General features: G+C 29.9%; 2 protein-coding genes across 2 annotated transcripts; one reads left to right on the top strand and one right to left on the bottom strand.

The window, feature by feature from the left end:
• The first annotated feature begins 5,018 nt into the window (after positions 1 to 5,018).
• LOC140828888 (probable aspartyl protease At4g16563) lies at positions 5,019 to 6,634 on the top strand. The gene has a single exon (XM_073191757.1). The coding sequence runs from the start codon at positions 5,108 to 5,110 to the stop codon at positions 6,545 to 6,547; it is 1,440 nt and encodes a 479-aa protein (XP_073047858.1). The 5' UTR covers positions 5,019 to 5,107; the 3' UTR covers positions 6,548 to 6,634.
• A 7,445-nt stretch (positions 6,635 to 14,079) lies between these two features.
• Positions 14,080 to 14,954, bottom strand: LOC140829877 (heat shock 22 kDa protein, mitochondrial-like). The gene is made up of 2 exons (XM_073193159.1): positions 14,615 to 14,954; positions 14,080 to 14,538 (listed from the first exon to the last, which is right to left on the bottom strand). The coding sequence occupies exons 1-2, from the start codon at positions 14,829 to 14,831 to the stop codon at positions 14,132 to 14,134; spliced, it is 624 nt and encodes a 207-aa protein (XP_073049260.1). The 5' UTR covers positions 14,832 to 14,954; the 3' UTR covers positions 14,080 to 14,131.
• Positions 14,955 to 16,730: the final 1,776 nt, after the last annotated feature.

Below are 16,730 nucleotides of genomic sequence, written 5' to 3'. Positions count from 1 at the left end.
CTGTAAATAGTAATATTCGCCTTTGCACAAATTACTCCTTTCGTTATTTTCCTTAAATAAAACATTTTCCTCAAGATTTGTTGCCATTTCCAAAGCACCAGCTGTCCATTTCTTTGTCTTCACATGCATGTATCCACTCTTCCTATCATTTCAATCTTTTTGTCCACATACATCCTATTAATTACAAATATCTCAATGAAAGTATTGAATTTGTGGATACCTAAATAATATCAAGATGAAACCATAATTTTATGAAAAATCTAATGACATGTCATGTCTATAAGACATAGATTTGGTAAGACTGAGACTTACCGCTTTACTAAAAACTATAGTTCGGTGGTAATGGTATAACTCAAAACTTTTAAATAATACATCAACTCAAACACTATAGTCGATCGCTCAACCAAGCAGAGACAATTATTGCACCCAACAATCTTCATCTCAATAATTGCACTCTTTGCAATAAATGAGAATTGAACTCGTGACTTTGGCTCTGATACCAATTGTAGGACCGAGTACTACCAAAAGCTATAGCTAGTGGTAATGGTGCAATTCAAACATTTTAAACCGCACACAGCTCAAGCACCACGGTTCGATCGCTCTACCAAGCAGGGAGAAATGGACAATTATTGCTCCCAACACATTTATCAAAAATAAATAAATAAATGTGTTTTATATATATATATATATATATATATATATATATATATATATATATATATATATATATGTTTATGAACTTAAACTTTAAATTAATGGTGTATATTTTCAAAGAATCGATTTTTAAGAAAATTAAAGTATGGTTTGAATTATATTTTCTGCTTTATTTTATGGTACAAACGTCTAGAATTCCTCTAAAATGAGTTGGATATGCATGAGCCATGAAGGCATACATCTCACAAGTGGTTGACCTTGTAAAGTTGACCTTTATTACTGTTGCAACGCCCCGTGAGTCTTCAAGTCAATATTATACATAAATTATTTGAATACAATGTCATTTATGTGACTTCTATTTTAGGTATATTTGTATAAGATAATCAGTCGTCATGTCACTGTAAAATAAAAAAATTTCGATAAACACCACATTTCTTGTTTTAAGATGATGTGGTCGACAAGTAATTTATACAAAATAAAAATCAAAAGTAGATATCTGGATATATGTATATATATACTCACACATTTGATTTACTCCATATATATATATATATATATATATGGCAAAAACTTGTGTGAGACGGTCTCACGGATCTTATTTGTGAGACGGATCTCATATTTGGGTCACCCATGAAAAAGTATCACTTTTTATGCTAAGAGTATTACTTTTTATTGTGAATATGGGTAGGGTTGATCCGTCTCACAGATTATGATCCGTGAGACGGTCTCACATGAGACTCACTCTATATATATATATGAGTATGTTTCATGTGAGATCGTCTCACGGATCTCAATCTGTGAGACGGATCAACTCTATCCATATTCACCATAAAAAGTAATACCCTTAGCATAAAAAGTAATAATTTTTCATAGATTACCCAAATAAAGATCCGTCTCACAGAATATGACCCGTGAGACCGTCTCACACAAGTTTTTGCCTATATATATATACACTCGCTCAAATGAATATCATGTTTAGTCTATTCGACTCATTAATTTTTTTTAAAAAAATATTTCTTTTGAATTTTTAAGAAATAAAATAATTAATTGAATTATTATAATTTTTAAGAAATAAAATAATTAATTGAATTATTATTATTTGTTTGGTGCAAGCGTACGCTTTTGCTGGTAGTTATGGATTCAGGTTCATCTGCTTCAGACGGAAACACGCATCTTAAATGCCTTTTCATGATTGCTCTTTCCATTTATTTATTTGATGTGTGGCATACGAAAACTGATTACAATATTATTTTGTCATCGATAAATAAAAATTATAACAAATTTTCATCAACAAAACTCATCAAACATTTAACACGCGCGTATATATAGATATGTATATAATAAAATATGGCAAAAACTTGTGTGAGACGATCTCACGGGTCATATTTGTGAGACGAATATCTTATTTGGGTCACTCATTAAAAAGTAATTACTTTTTATACTAAGAGTATTATTTTTTATTGTGAATATGAGTAGGGTTAACCCGTCTCACAGATTATGATCCGTGAGACGGTCTCATATGAGACTCGCTAATAAAATATAAGTAAATCTAATGTGAGATGATTTGACAGATTTATACATGTGAGACGAGTTATCAGATATATATTTACAAAAAAAAACATTGATATAAAAATAATAATTTTCGTTAACATGCTCAGTTTGAAGATCTGTATCATAAAATCAATACGAGACGATATTTTTTTTTTAATAAATTGCTTCAACTACTGTTTTTAACCTTTTATAGTTAGGCAAAAACTTGTGTGAGACGGTCTCACGAGTCGTATTTTGTAAGACGGATCTCTTATTTAGGTCATCCATGAAAAATATTACTTTTTATGTTAAGAGTATTATATTTTATTGTGAATATCGGTAAGATTGATCCGTCTCACAGATAAAAATTCGTAAGACCGTCTCACAACATACATACTCTTGTAGTTAAGCCAAGTGTTAGAAAGCTATGAACCAATTTTCCAACTGTTGTATTATTATTATTTATTATTATTAAATGTGAATATTAAAGTGTGATATCTAAATAAAAATAAATAAATAAAGTATTGATTTAAGAGGAAGTTATTAACAAATCCCCAATCAAAAAATTTCTTTGGCTTAACTCCCTACCTACAAAATTGTGGTACTATGTCATACAAAATGTGGTACACTTCATGTGGAAATGTAGTACACTTCATGTAGAAATATGGTACTAAAAAAGTACCTAGGGACTGAAAAAAAAAAAATGACGACTAGGGACTGAACCCAAATTTCCCGTTGATTTAAGGGAATTTAGAAAGATAAAACAAGAGGATTTTAACCCTATTTAGGTGATAAATGTCTTTGGTTTAGTAGGCAAAGAGTGCAGCAATTACTTTCTTACAGAGACCTAACCTAGTTGGCTAGCATCCCAAATAAATATCAATATAATGGCCAAATTTATATTCATTGTCTCGATGGTTTTAAAATATATATCGTTATCTTAAATATGAAAAAATAAATTATAAGAAATCAGTAATTTTAAATTTTTTATGATAAATTAATAAACTAAAAAGTGTTCTTTTCAATTAAATTAAGGAATTTTTTTTAAAAAAAAAACGAACGAATATCTAATTTCAAAAAATAAAATATAAAAAGTGAACGAATATCCCTTCGAAAAGTTGTACGAATATATGCAAATTTTTGTCGTGTTGTTAAGTAATGCAGGTGAGAAATTAAAGGACGAAATTGACAATAATTTGTAAAAATAAATTTAAATAAAAAAGTTTATTATATAAAAATGGCAATAATTTAATTTTAAAAAGAAATTGTATGATTAGTTTTTGGCATGTCACAAATCGTGGAGCAGAATTTCACAAATGTCATTTCATGTAGTTATTTCCCAATTTTTCCAAAAATAAAAAAGTGACAAGTGTCTTATTGCTATATTATTATTATTATTATTGTCCACACGACATTTTCCCTTTAGATTGATTGGCTCTGTCTTTTGTTATTAAAATTTTAATAAATATTTAAATATATCTGAATTTTAATCCGAAAATACTCTAAGCAAAAAAAACAATCATTTAACTATATTTTCTCAAATCAATTTAAGCGTGAATGTGCAAAACTTTTATTTCTAAAACATATATAGAGGAACTATAATTATTCACGATAGATAGAGTAACCAAAGCGTGTCGTTTCGGTTGATATACCATTTAAAAAGCTTGAGTTCACCGTTATCACTGTCAATAACTTTAAACGACAAATTTTCAATTCTAAAGTATCAAAAGTCAATATCGCAATGATTACAATTATTGAAAAAAACAATGTATTAGCCATACTGGATAGACTAATTGAACATGGCGCTTGAGATAATCATAGTTTAAAAACCATTACAACAATCTATAATTTTTGATAAAACAACTAAAGTCCTATACTACAAAATCCCTTTAATTGTATATAAATCATTAACTACCCAATTACGAAAATTGATTGTATCCTTCAAAGTAATGTTACGCCAAACAAACCTAGTTCATTTTCAGGTCTATATAATAAATAAATAATGGACTTCATGTATAAAAATGAATATGAATATTTGGATTGTCACTTCGAACTCTACCGTGATTAACCTCATTACTGAATACGCATGCTTTTTAGTGGCTATTTTTTGTTGTAGTATGTCTTTTGTGAGATGATCTTACGAATTTTTATCTGTGAAACGGATCAACCCTACCGATATTCACAATAAAAAGTAATACTAGTAGCATAAAAATTAATATTTTTCATTGATGACCCAAATAAGATATATGTCTCACAAAATACGATCCATGAAATCATCTCACTCGAGTTTTTATCATTTTGTTGATTGTAGAACTAGTTTTAGCGATGCCGACATTTTAACTAGGTTGGAGGAAGCACTGGATTCATACCATATGGTTGATTCACATCAGTGGCAAATGGAAATAATCATATAAACAGAATGGTGTCCTATCACTATTTATTGTCAAATTTTTAAAAACAGAAGCTACAATGAAGATGTTTGGGAATAATTTCCTCTCTTTATTGTGTGGAGCACTCGTACATTCCTAAAATTTTAAATTATGCTATACTAATAGCTGTGATTTTTTGTTAAACAACAAAACTCAAGCAGGTAAATGAATTGAATTTGTTTTATCAACACATTTTATCTATTTAATTAAATTTTAAAACCACCCTTTTAGTTCACTTCAAGCCCTAAAACCTGGACTATGATTTACAGTCAAATACTTGAATATGATTTATGCCTGCCACAATAAGATAGAAGGTAAACAAGAAAATTGAAGTCCACGTTTTAAAAAACCCCAACCCCACAAGAAACCTTGCCTCCAATCCCCCCTCTTCCCCTCTTTAAAACTACCTCCCTACTCACTCCCTCTCTCTCCCTCTCAGTGCTGAATACATATACATAACTTCATACCCAAACAAACTGCACCATTTCCTTCCAATGGCTGCCCCTCTTTTCTTGCTTCTCATCATCACTTTTTTCTCCAGCTCCCAAATCTCTCCCACCTACTCTGTTCTAGTTCTTCCCTTATCCCATTCCCTCTCCGATACACAATTCAACACCACCCACCTACTCCTAAAGTCCTCCGCCGCCCGCTCTGCCACCCGTTTCCGCCACCATCGCCAAGTGTCGCTGCCACTCTCACCCGGCAGCGACTACACCCTGTCTCTCTCTGTTGGCTCCCAAACCATCTCCCTCTACATGGACACCGGTAGCGATGTCGTCTGGATCCCCTGCCACCCTTTTGAATGCATACTCTGCGAAGGTAAGTACTCCCGCTCTTCCATCACCAATCCCGGCCCGATTAACCTTACCTCTGCAACTCCTGTCGGATGCAAATCCACCGCCTGCTCCGCCGTCCACTCCTCACTCCCTTCTTCTGACCTTTGCGCCATGACCAAGTGCCCCCTCGAAACCATTGAAATCAGCGACTGCAAATCTTTCAACTGCCCCCCTTTTTACTACGCTTATGGGGACGGGAGCTTCGTCGCCAAGCTTTATGAAGATACCTTTTCCATTCCCAAGTCGAGACCTCCCCTGAAATTGCCCAAGTTCACTTTCGGTTGCGCAAATAGCGCTCTTGGTGAGCCTATAGGTGTTGCTGGATTCGGACGTGGCGTGCTCTCTTTGCCTGCTCAGCTTGCCAACAAGTCACCTGATATTGGCAACTACTTTTCTTACTGCCTCGTATCACATGGCTTCGACCCCACCCGCGTCCACCGACCTAGCCCACTGGTTCTGGGTCGATACGAGGAAAAGAGCAGGAACGCTTTCGCACAAAGTCTCGTTCTTTACACCTACACGCCAATGTTGGACAATCCGAAACACCCCTATTTTTACTGCGTTGGATTGGAGTCACTATCCATAGGAAAAAGAAGAATTCAAGCTCCGAGGAGTCTGAAAAGAGTTGATGGGAGAGGCAATGGAGGAATGGTGGTGGATTCGGGCACCACTTTCACTATGCTGCCTAAAACGTTTTACAACTCTGTGGTTAGTGAATTCTCTAATCAACTCGGGTCGGCCCACCGGAGGGCGAGTCAGGTCGAGGAACGGACCGGACTTAGCCCGTGCTTTTACGGGAACCATGGGGAGAAATTCTTGAGAAATGTGCCTGAGCTGGCATTCCATTTTGTGGCCAATTCAACTGTGGCGATGCCGAGGAAGAATTACTTTTACGAATTCTTTGATGGTGATGCCAAGCGGAAGGTGGGCTGTCTGATGCTTATGGACGGCGGAGATGAGGCGGATTCCGATGGTGGGCCGGCGGGGCTGCTGGGCAACTATCAGCAGCAGGGGTTTGAGGTGGCGTATGATTTGGAAGAGAAGCGGGTGGGATTTGCGAGGCGGAAGTGCGCGTCTTTGTGGGATACTTTGAATTAGAGATTGTTAATACTTTAGCGGGATCATAATAAAAAATAATTGTAAATTTTTTTAATCATTAATGAAATGATGTGTAAATTCAATTTATTTGTCTGATTTTATAGCTATTATAATATATTAAAAAACTTTAGTATATTTGATCTGATCGTCAATTCACAAAAAAGATATTATTTTACACGAATCAGATTGATCAATTCATCATAAATATAAACGGTAAATACACGTCAAGAGAACTTACTCATAATCTATCTTGTCTCATTTATTTGATAAGTATTGATTATGGGTCTATTTACTCACAAAATGTTTTATGCATATTTCCATTGAATAAGTCTAAATTTTGAATGTGTGTGATAAAAGTTACTCCCAAAAGAAGTTAACGGACATTACTACAATTATTTCTGAAAATAGGCACAAAATCAAAAATCAAATAATTATAAGTAAGTCAATTATGTCAAGCAAATGATAGAAATCGATACTAAATTTAATCAAAATTATTAGATTTAATTGAACGCGCGTGGAGAAAAGGACAAAAGACGCCGCACGTAGGTGTTGTACAATACTTGAACTACTGGCGGAAAGGAAAGAGTCTGCTCATATCCAGCTGTATGCCAACTTGCACACGTACGCGTCCCCCATTTCTGGCACGTGTCACGCGACGGCAGCAATGCACGTAAAAACATTATTTAAAATTAATCCACTCGAAAAATACTTTGATAATGGATGTTGCATTTGTAAATTTTAAATTTTTTTCAATTATTTAAACTGATCTTATCATAAGCCCAAAAATCTGTTAATTAATTTAACCCACAAATATTTAACTTTAAACTTTTAATTCTACCCTAAATACATGCTGGTAGGATGTAATGATTGAGAATTAAATGAACATTCTATTTTTTAATCACAAAAACTGTCGCCATGACGCTATCATATGTTAGTTTTACGAAATTGATCTTCAACTCCATCACACTCTTGAAAAAAATATTTTTCACTTTAAGTATAGATCAGATTGATCATCTCATGAAAATAGATTAGTGATGTGAGACCGACCACACTTATGGTGGATGATGGCGAGGTTTTGTTAGGATCGATTTGAGACTTCTTTAAGGTGTTTCAATATTGGGTCAGAAACCAATTAATTTATTGTTGATCTATAACGATTATTCGAATAACTTTATAGAAAAGTGTTGAAATAAGGTGCTGAAATAAAGTGAGCCGATGTAGCGAATATTTTGGTTAAATTGTAACAAAATACGTAAACCGATAGAAGATATGTGTCAAAACTGATTGCGAAAAATCGAAACGATAGAAGTTGCTACATCTTCAAACGAAAATTTATCAATTCTTTGTTTCCTTCCATCAAAACTTGCTATATTTTCAGTTTTTAAGGTGAACTACATTATTTCGAGAATTTATTTTATTGTTGCGAATTTTGTAATGTCATTATCATATATTACAATGTTAAATAGTTTATTATTTGTATGAGGATTGATATTTATCCATTAATAATGGTTAGTTGAAAAAATCAAAATTTAATATTAATCATCTGTCCCCAGTCGAATATGAAATCTAGGTTTGGTCTGGTTTGATTTTAGTTGTTAATTGTTTGGTTTGGCATGCAACTTCGCAAAGCCTATAGAATTGATTTAGTTGGAGTTTTTATTTAAAGAGTGAGTCTCATGTGAGACCGTCTCACGGATCATAATCCGTGAGACGGGTCAACCCTACACATATTCACAATAAAAAGTAATACTCTCAACATAAAAAGTAATACTTTTTCATGGGTGACCCAAATAAGAGATCCGTCTCACAAATACGACCCGTGAGACCGTCTCACACAAGTTTTTGCCATTTTTAAAAAATCAAACCAATAAAATTTTGCTCCCTCACTCTAATGATAAGTGAGATTTAAATCTTATTATTAATTTAATATTTAAACATCACGATTCAATCATACTATCAAAAAAATGTTATTGGTTACATCGTGCATCTTCAAACAAAATTTTTTTTATATCCAATTACTAATTATTAAATCGTATCCAAAAAATTTATACATGTCCTCTCCATTTAGATCGATTATCAAATCCTCCAATTGATTCGAAGGAAATTGACATCTCTAGACTCACGTCTATAACATTCACCATTTTCTCCCGTGGGAAGTTTCTTAGTCTCGCCGCTGTTAAAAGTTTATTTTTAAAAATAGTTTTTTTTATTGAATATGATATAATATAACCTTCAATATTTTAAAAATCTTAAAATGTCCTTCATATACTCTTTTTACATCTCAATTAATTATAAATTTTAATGAAATAAAAATTCTAAACTAAGTAATTCATTACTAAATATTAATTTTTCTTATTAAATTCATTTCATTTTTCTTCTAGATTTTTCTCCCGATTTTAATCATTCGAGCACTAACATCCAAATGCTCACTATTAAGTATTAATCGATTTGATAAATAAGATATTTAATATTGTTTGGTGAACATAATAAATTTTTAATCCTTCATTTATCATGTGTTTTGTATGTATGATTAAGATTATGATAGGTCTGTTGAGCCTACACCCAACCTGCACTATATACATTATTATCCTTTTGTTGGTGATTATATAATTTTTTGAGAGAAATGATTATGTTTGATTAATTTAATTTTTTCTTTAATATTCTAAAGTTTAAAATAATTATAAATTCAAAAAATCTAATAATATTTAAATATAATTTTTAATTTGACTAATATTACAAATAATTTAATTATTATTGATCATACTTTTATTATTATATTATTTTTAACCGTAACCATTATTTAATATTCAAATTTGTATTAATATTTTAATTATTACAATAAATACATATTTATGTTATTATCAAACTTTAATTATTTTTTATAATATTAATCGATTTTTTAATTTTTTCGAAAATTAGAAGTAATGAAAATTTAATAATTAATATAATATTTTAATTTTATTTATAATTTTTTTAAATCAATTAATTCTAGGAATTTTATTTATTTATTCGATCATTTTAAGAATTAACTAATATACGATGAAGACATTTTAGTAAATAATTAACAAAACTAATCAAGCAAATTAAAATAATGTCAAATATCATATAATTTATCATAATATGTTATTTATCCTTATTTTTTATTTTATAATCACTCTTATCATATATCATTTATAAACGGTGTCTTACATTATATGTGTATCAAACGACCATTCGAATTTTATAAAATCGGAATGTTGGATAAAATAAACAAATTATATTATATTATTTGATTGTTTACAAAAGAATTTCTTTCCACTTATCTTTGTTGATGCCAGTTGTTAAAAAAAATTCACAAATAATTATCATATAAGCTAAGCTTTAAAATAAAATTTAATTTTCAAAATTAAATTTATTTTTTATGCATTATCAACACAAGGAGATTTCTAGCTTATCTTTTCCTTGCTCATAAATTTTTTTAGGAAAATTTCAGATTTTACTTTTACATATTTTATTTATTCATTTCATATTATAATATTAACAAAAACTTGTTTGAGACGATCTCACTAATCGTATTTTGTGAGACATATATCTTATTTGAGTTATCCATGAAAAAATAAATAACTGACTCGTCTCACAGATAAAAATTCATAAAAATTCGTGAGACCGTCTCACAAGAGATCGATTCTATAATATTTGCTCAATTCAATATGTTTGTTTATTTATATTAAATTTCTAATGATATATTTTTTCTCTTTTGGCTAATTTTAATGATTAACTAAATCTAAGTCCAAATTTCATTACAGTAGTTTGTAGGATGTTATTTTAGAGAATCCACATTGTCCTACATTTGTAGGGCTTTTTAACAGTTTACGTCACATTTGCTACAAGTTTAATAAAGTAATGTAAAAAATAAAAATTTAACAATATAATGTGTCACGCCTCTTCAAGAGGCGTGACTTGTTTTTTTTTTTTTTAAATAAAACCAGTCACGCCTCTTGAAGAGGCGTGACCAAGAGGCGTGACTTGTTGTTAAATTTTTTTTTAAAAAAATAAAACAAGTCACGCCTCTTGACTTGTTTTATTTAAATAAAAAAAAAAACTAGTCACGCCTATTCAAGAGGCGTGACTTGCTGTTAAATTTTTATTTTTAAATACGCAAGTCATTTGCTTTATCACCATATGTGAAAAGCTATCCAACAAGACTATATGTGATAAAAGCTGCGACACATTAAATTTCGGACTACACATTATTAAAGCTGCGACACATTAAATTCACATGTTGAAAGCTGCGGAGACCATATTTTTAAAAATTTCGAATTTATTATGATATTATAAATTTTCTACTATAAATTGAACACTTGTTTCATTCTTTTCATTCACTCGTTTCATATTTTTCATTCACTCTTCTCGTTTTTTCATCGGTAAGTTTTTGTATATGTTTCAATTTCTATTTTTACATTTCGCATATTTTTCAAAAGACGCGGACTCAACACATATTTTTTTTTGTTTTTTGCAGGTTTCTTTTATTTGGACAACTTATATCAAGGTATGTATACTTACATAAATTAATATTTTAATGATTAATTTTATAAATGAAATTATTATTTATGTTAGACTAAATAATTGGATGGTAGTGAGAAAATTTAAAATCATTGTCAAAAGCTGCAAATTTATTTGTTGATAATTGGATGGTAGTGAGAAAATTTAAAATCATATGTTTTATCTGTTTTGGAAGCACACGTGACTTGATTAGTTTTTTTTTTTTAAAAATAATTTGTGATGTTATTGAAGAACCATGTTACGGTAAAAAAAATGAGCTGCAGTTTTATTAATTATTAACATATGCTTGTTTGGATTTTTTTAAAATTTTACGAAAAAACGTTATAAAAATTTTAATTGTAATTCGTGTGTTAGAGTGATATGAATTTTTTTAATTATTTTACGAAAAAACGTTATAAAAGCAGCAGCGGAAGTACCAGCTTCATCATGAAATCCCATCGAATCGAACCCTTCCGTTATACATGGAATGTATGATTCAGGAACCTCAACATCTACATTATGCTCAACGAAATCCTTTTCGATATACAATTCAATACACCGCATTTCGTTAATAGAATCCAGCATAAACTGTAAATTGTTGTCATCATTGATGTCAAGATGCACTTCTACGCAATGTGACTTATCCATGTAGGAATATTTTGTTGACAATTTTAAATTAAATTTTGAACTTTCAATATTTGTCAGACGGTATACTATTTCTTTCAACTCATGCAAATTAATAGATCTTGGTATTCGTGTTGCCCTCAATGCAGTGGTACTATATTTTACGGTGTGATTTCCTATAATAACATTACCACCTACGAATAAAAGCACCGGCATACTGTCCATTCCTATAAAAAAAATCAATAGGTCACACAAAATAAAAAGGTAATAAATTTTTTTATAAAATTTCAATTGAATAACAAAATGCGAAATATAACAAAATAATACACTATAAAAATTAATATACATATGCTTTCATTTTTATTATGAATAATTATAATAATAATGACGACAATGCTTATTTTGTTTTACTGAACAACTACTATCAATAATAATATTTTTTTTTATTTAGTAATTAATTACTAATAAAAAATAATTATGATAATAAATTTAATACTAAATAGGAAAATAATTTAATATTAAAATCATTTATATGTATATTTTTTAAATAAAGTTTTTAGAAATAATAAATTTTATTTTGGTTATGTAAAATAATAATAGGTCCTACTAAATACAAATTAAGTCAATAATAAAATCATACTACTTATTTTTATTTAATAAATTAATAAAAAAAATTATAATAATAGATTTTATGTTATTTGTGTAAAATAAATCAAGAGTAATATTTTTTTTATAACATACCTAAATAAAACAAAAAACCATAAGAATTACAATTGTAAGTGTTATTTTTATTATAAAATAAAAAATCGTATTTCTTATTTATATCTTACAAGTTAATTATAATAAAATAATATTTTAATAATATTAAGTTTTCACAAATACGCACGTTGAATAAAATAATAATTAAATAAATTAAATATACAACAAATTCTATGTTTAATAAATTAAAAGCAAAAATACAAAATTTATACTAATAAATTTTATATTACTTGTGTAAAATAAAATTGTAATACTTAATTTTTTATATGCTATCCTTATAAAACAACAACATCAATAATAATTATAAATAAAAGTATTATTATTATTTTCAAAAAAAAATTGATTATTATTCTAAAATACAAAAAATATATTTTTTAGTTGTATCTTATAAGTCAATAATAATAAAAATAATAATTTTTATAATATAAATTTATGATACTACGCATGTCAGATAAAATAATAACATATGAAATTAATTGTAATATTTATTTACATTTAAGTAATTAAAAACAATATTAACCGTATTTATAACAAAAATATTTATATCATTGGTGTAAAATAAATAAATCGTTATACTAATTTTTTTATATACTACCTGTATAAAACAACAACAATGACTATTTTTATTATCATTTGCATAATATAAAATAATAAAAATAACTAATAATACATAGAAACATAATTAAACATTTTAATCATAAACTCAAAACGTAAGATGATGACAAATTCAAAATTTATATTCGAATAGTCAAATAAATTAATTTATATCAACGCGTACCTCAAATAGAAGTTCAAAATCAAAATTTTATCTGTAAATATATAATCACAAATAAATAAATTAAAGATTTTAATCAAATATTAAACCACAAACTTAATTTAAAACATACAGACCTCATGTGCTGCAATTATTTGATCAAACATCGAACCAAAATCTACAGGAATGCACAATAACGATGCATTTAAAGGAATGCACAATAACGATGCATTTAAATGCAGAGAAACGAAGAATGATAGAAGCACAAGAATAATACATTTGCACCGAGGGCAAACATATATAAACAAATTTTCATCAGATAAAAAACACACCATGTTAAAAGTTATCAGTGATACATCACATCACTTTATCACGCAAATTTTAATTCAAATTTTTTTATCGTCTTCTTTGTAAAAGAAAATAAAGATGTATGCATTATTGATTTGATACATCAGATCACTTTATCACGCAAATTTTAATTCAAATTTTTTTATCGTCTTTTTTGTAAAAGAAAAAAAAATATGTATGCATTATTGATTACAAGGTTTGTCAGTATTTCACATGCAACAGTTCTTTATCCCAAACGTCCAACAATTATTTTAAAAAAAATTCAACAAGTCACACCTATATACTAGGCGTCACATATTTAAAAAAAAATTAAAATTAAGCAAGTCACGCCATTAGAGATGGCGTGACTTGCTTTTTTAAAAAAAATTAATTTAGCAAGTCACGCCATTGGAGATGACGTGACTTGCTTTTTTTATGACGTGACACATTAATTTGTTAAATTTTTTTTTTTATCTTATTTTATTAATCTTTTAACATATATACAGTAAACAATTAAAAAGCCCTACATTTGTATTTAGGACACACCCACCCAAGTATTTATTATACAAAACAACACACAAACATATGCAACGAAAGGCTCAGTCGACACACACTTGAATCGCATCTTTCCTATCTTCTCCGGTCAGTTTGGGCACCACCACCTTCAACACCCCGTTCTTCATCTCCGCCTTTACGCCATCCAGCTTGTACATATTCCATGGCAGATCCATTCTTCTGTAGTATCGTCTCCTATGTTCATTCCCATCCTCTGCGACTTTGCTGCCTTCCCCTTTGATCACCAATGTGTTCTGCTCCACCCACACCTTCACTTGCTCCTTGTCCAGCCCTGGCATGTCGAGCCGAAGGTAAAGGGAAGCGTCGTCCTCCCACGAGTCCACCCATCCCGCTCGATCGAAACCCGAATCGAAGGGGTTCCCCATGAACCGATCCATCATGTTCAACATTTGGCTCAAGCCTCTTATCGTAGAGAATGGATTGAAGATATCTAAAATGGACACAAGATTATTATAGTTGAAACCTAAATAATAAATTCATTGCACAAGGTGGGAACAGAAACATACCTGAGAAAGATTCGCCGCGACGACCAACGGAAGAGCCGGAGCTCCTATCAACGTCAACCCGCCTATTCTCGTTGGCATGAGGAGTCACGTCAGTTTCAGTGCTCAGATAGCATTTGCCGTGCACGGCGGTGGGAGCAACCGACGATGGTCGCAGTAATCTGGCCAAGTGAACAGGGACACCGCCGGAGACTTTTCGGAGAACGAGTGATGAAGCCATTACAAAAATCTTGTTAAAATTTGCTCAGAAAATGGAGAAATTTGGGTATTCTGGTGATGAAGTTTGGAATAAAAATGGTGAGCGGCCGTGCTTATAAAGTGAGGTGGGAAGGATAACTCGGGAAGAATCTATCATTCTTGGGAAAGTTCTCAAGCGTTCTACATAGCTTCTAGAAGATTGAGGACTTTCCCCCCACCCCAAAATTTAAGTATTTACAATTCCCTTGTAATTCATTAAATTAAATAAATCAGTATTATGAATAAAAATAATTAATTGAAAAGAAAGAAGTTCTCTTGAAATTCACTACAATATATTTTTGAAGAAAAAATATTAACATTATTATTTTACAATAATGTGTTACGATATTTAAAAAAAACGTTATAAATCAATAATCTCATTAAACTATTTGTCAACATATTTATGAAAAATCTGTAGATTTTTTTTTTATATCTAAATTAGTTTGAGTAAGTTTTCTGTGAGACGATCTCACATGTCTATATTCATGGGATGAGTTGACTCGGTTTATGTCTTGAGTGAATAATAATAATTTTGACATAAAAGAATATTTTTTTATAAATTAGATCGATGAGAAGATATGTCTCACAAATTGATTTATGAGACGGTGTCATAAAAGTTTTTGTAAGTTAGTTTATATTTTCTTATGTTAATAAAATAAAAATAGTGTAAAAGACTTGTATATTTATATCAATATTTTAAATAATCGTTTGAGAACATATTAGACATTTTAGAGTAAGAAAAAAAATGTGGAGTGTATTTTTTTTTAAAAAAAATATTTTTAAAAAAAAAAAATAGAGTGTAAATAACATTTCTTTAAATGTTTGCATTAATAACATGATTTGATTTATTTTGGGTTACAGTTTCGAATTTTGTATTTTTATATTTTTAATTCTTCATATTTTCTAAAATATTAAATAAACAATAACTTTTTTTAATATAATAATACGTTTTTCGACTTTTTAAAGAAGAATGTCATCGTGAATTTTAAATCTACTCAAATGTGTAGTCATTTCAAATTTATCTTTCAAATATCTGTCAAATCTAAATCATACGATCCAAATCCAAACACAATATATCGTAAAGCGGAAAATATAATGGTAGATACATTCTTTTAAGTTTGAGTAAAGCCATAGAAAAAAAGTTTGATGTTCATCATTTTAGTGACTATTATAAGTAATATTTTGATGTTTACCAATATTCATCATAGTTTTATTGATGTTTTAAATCTTAATTTAATTAGGTGTACCAAATACCAAAAACAACTCAAGAGCTTTTGGTTGTCTTGTCATGTTTAGAGATGATAACGGGATAGATCTTGGATAGATTTGGCCGATCCCAGAACTCATTCCACTATGAGGGCACCCACAACAGTGGATATTTTTTGTGCCATGTCATCAAAATAACTCCAAATACTCAATATTCACCATTGGAGCGTCTAGGAGTTTGTGCCTAATTTTTACCCGGTTACAAATTTGTAACCGGGTATTTCAATTTTTTTTTTTAATTTCTTCAAGCCAGCGTGAGTTTCACGCTGACTTGAGACACGTGCGTACATTGTACTCGCGCGTCAGACCCCTGTAGTGAGCAATTAAATGGAATCATTGGTCGACCAGAACAAAACATTGGTTGACCATACCATTTTTGGTCGATCAAGTGGTCACCAATTGTTTTGGTCGACCAAACAATTGGTCACCAATGTGGTCGACCAATAATTGTTGGTTTTGGTCGACCAATACCCAAGACTTGAGAAGTTTTTTCTGCACAATTTTATTTTCTCTGATCAATTAAGAACGTTGGGTTTTGAACGTTGGGATTTGAACATGTAATGTTGTTTGTAATTTGTATTTGATGTCATGTTTTTATTATGTGTGTGGTTTGCAA

The sequence above is a fragment of the Primulina eburnea genome, chromosome 4, assembly GCF_022965805.1.
Source record: "Primulina eburnea isolate SZY01 chromosome 4, ASM2296580v1, whole genome shotgun sequence".
Taxonomy (NCBI): Eukaryota; Viridiplantae; Streptophyta; class Magnoliopsida; order Lamiales; family Gesneriaceae; genus Primulina; species Primulina eburnea.
This window is presented reverse-complemented; position numbering and strand designations above follow the sequence as displayed.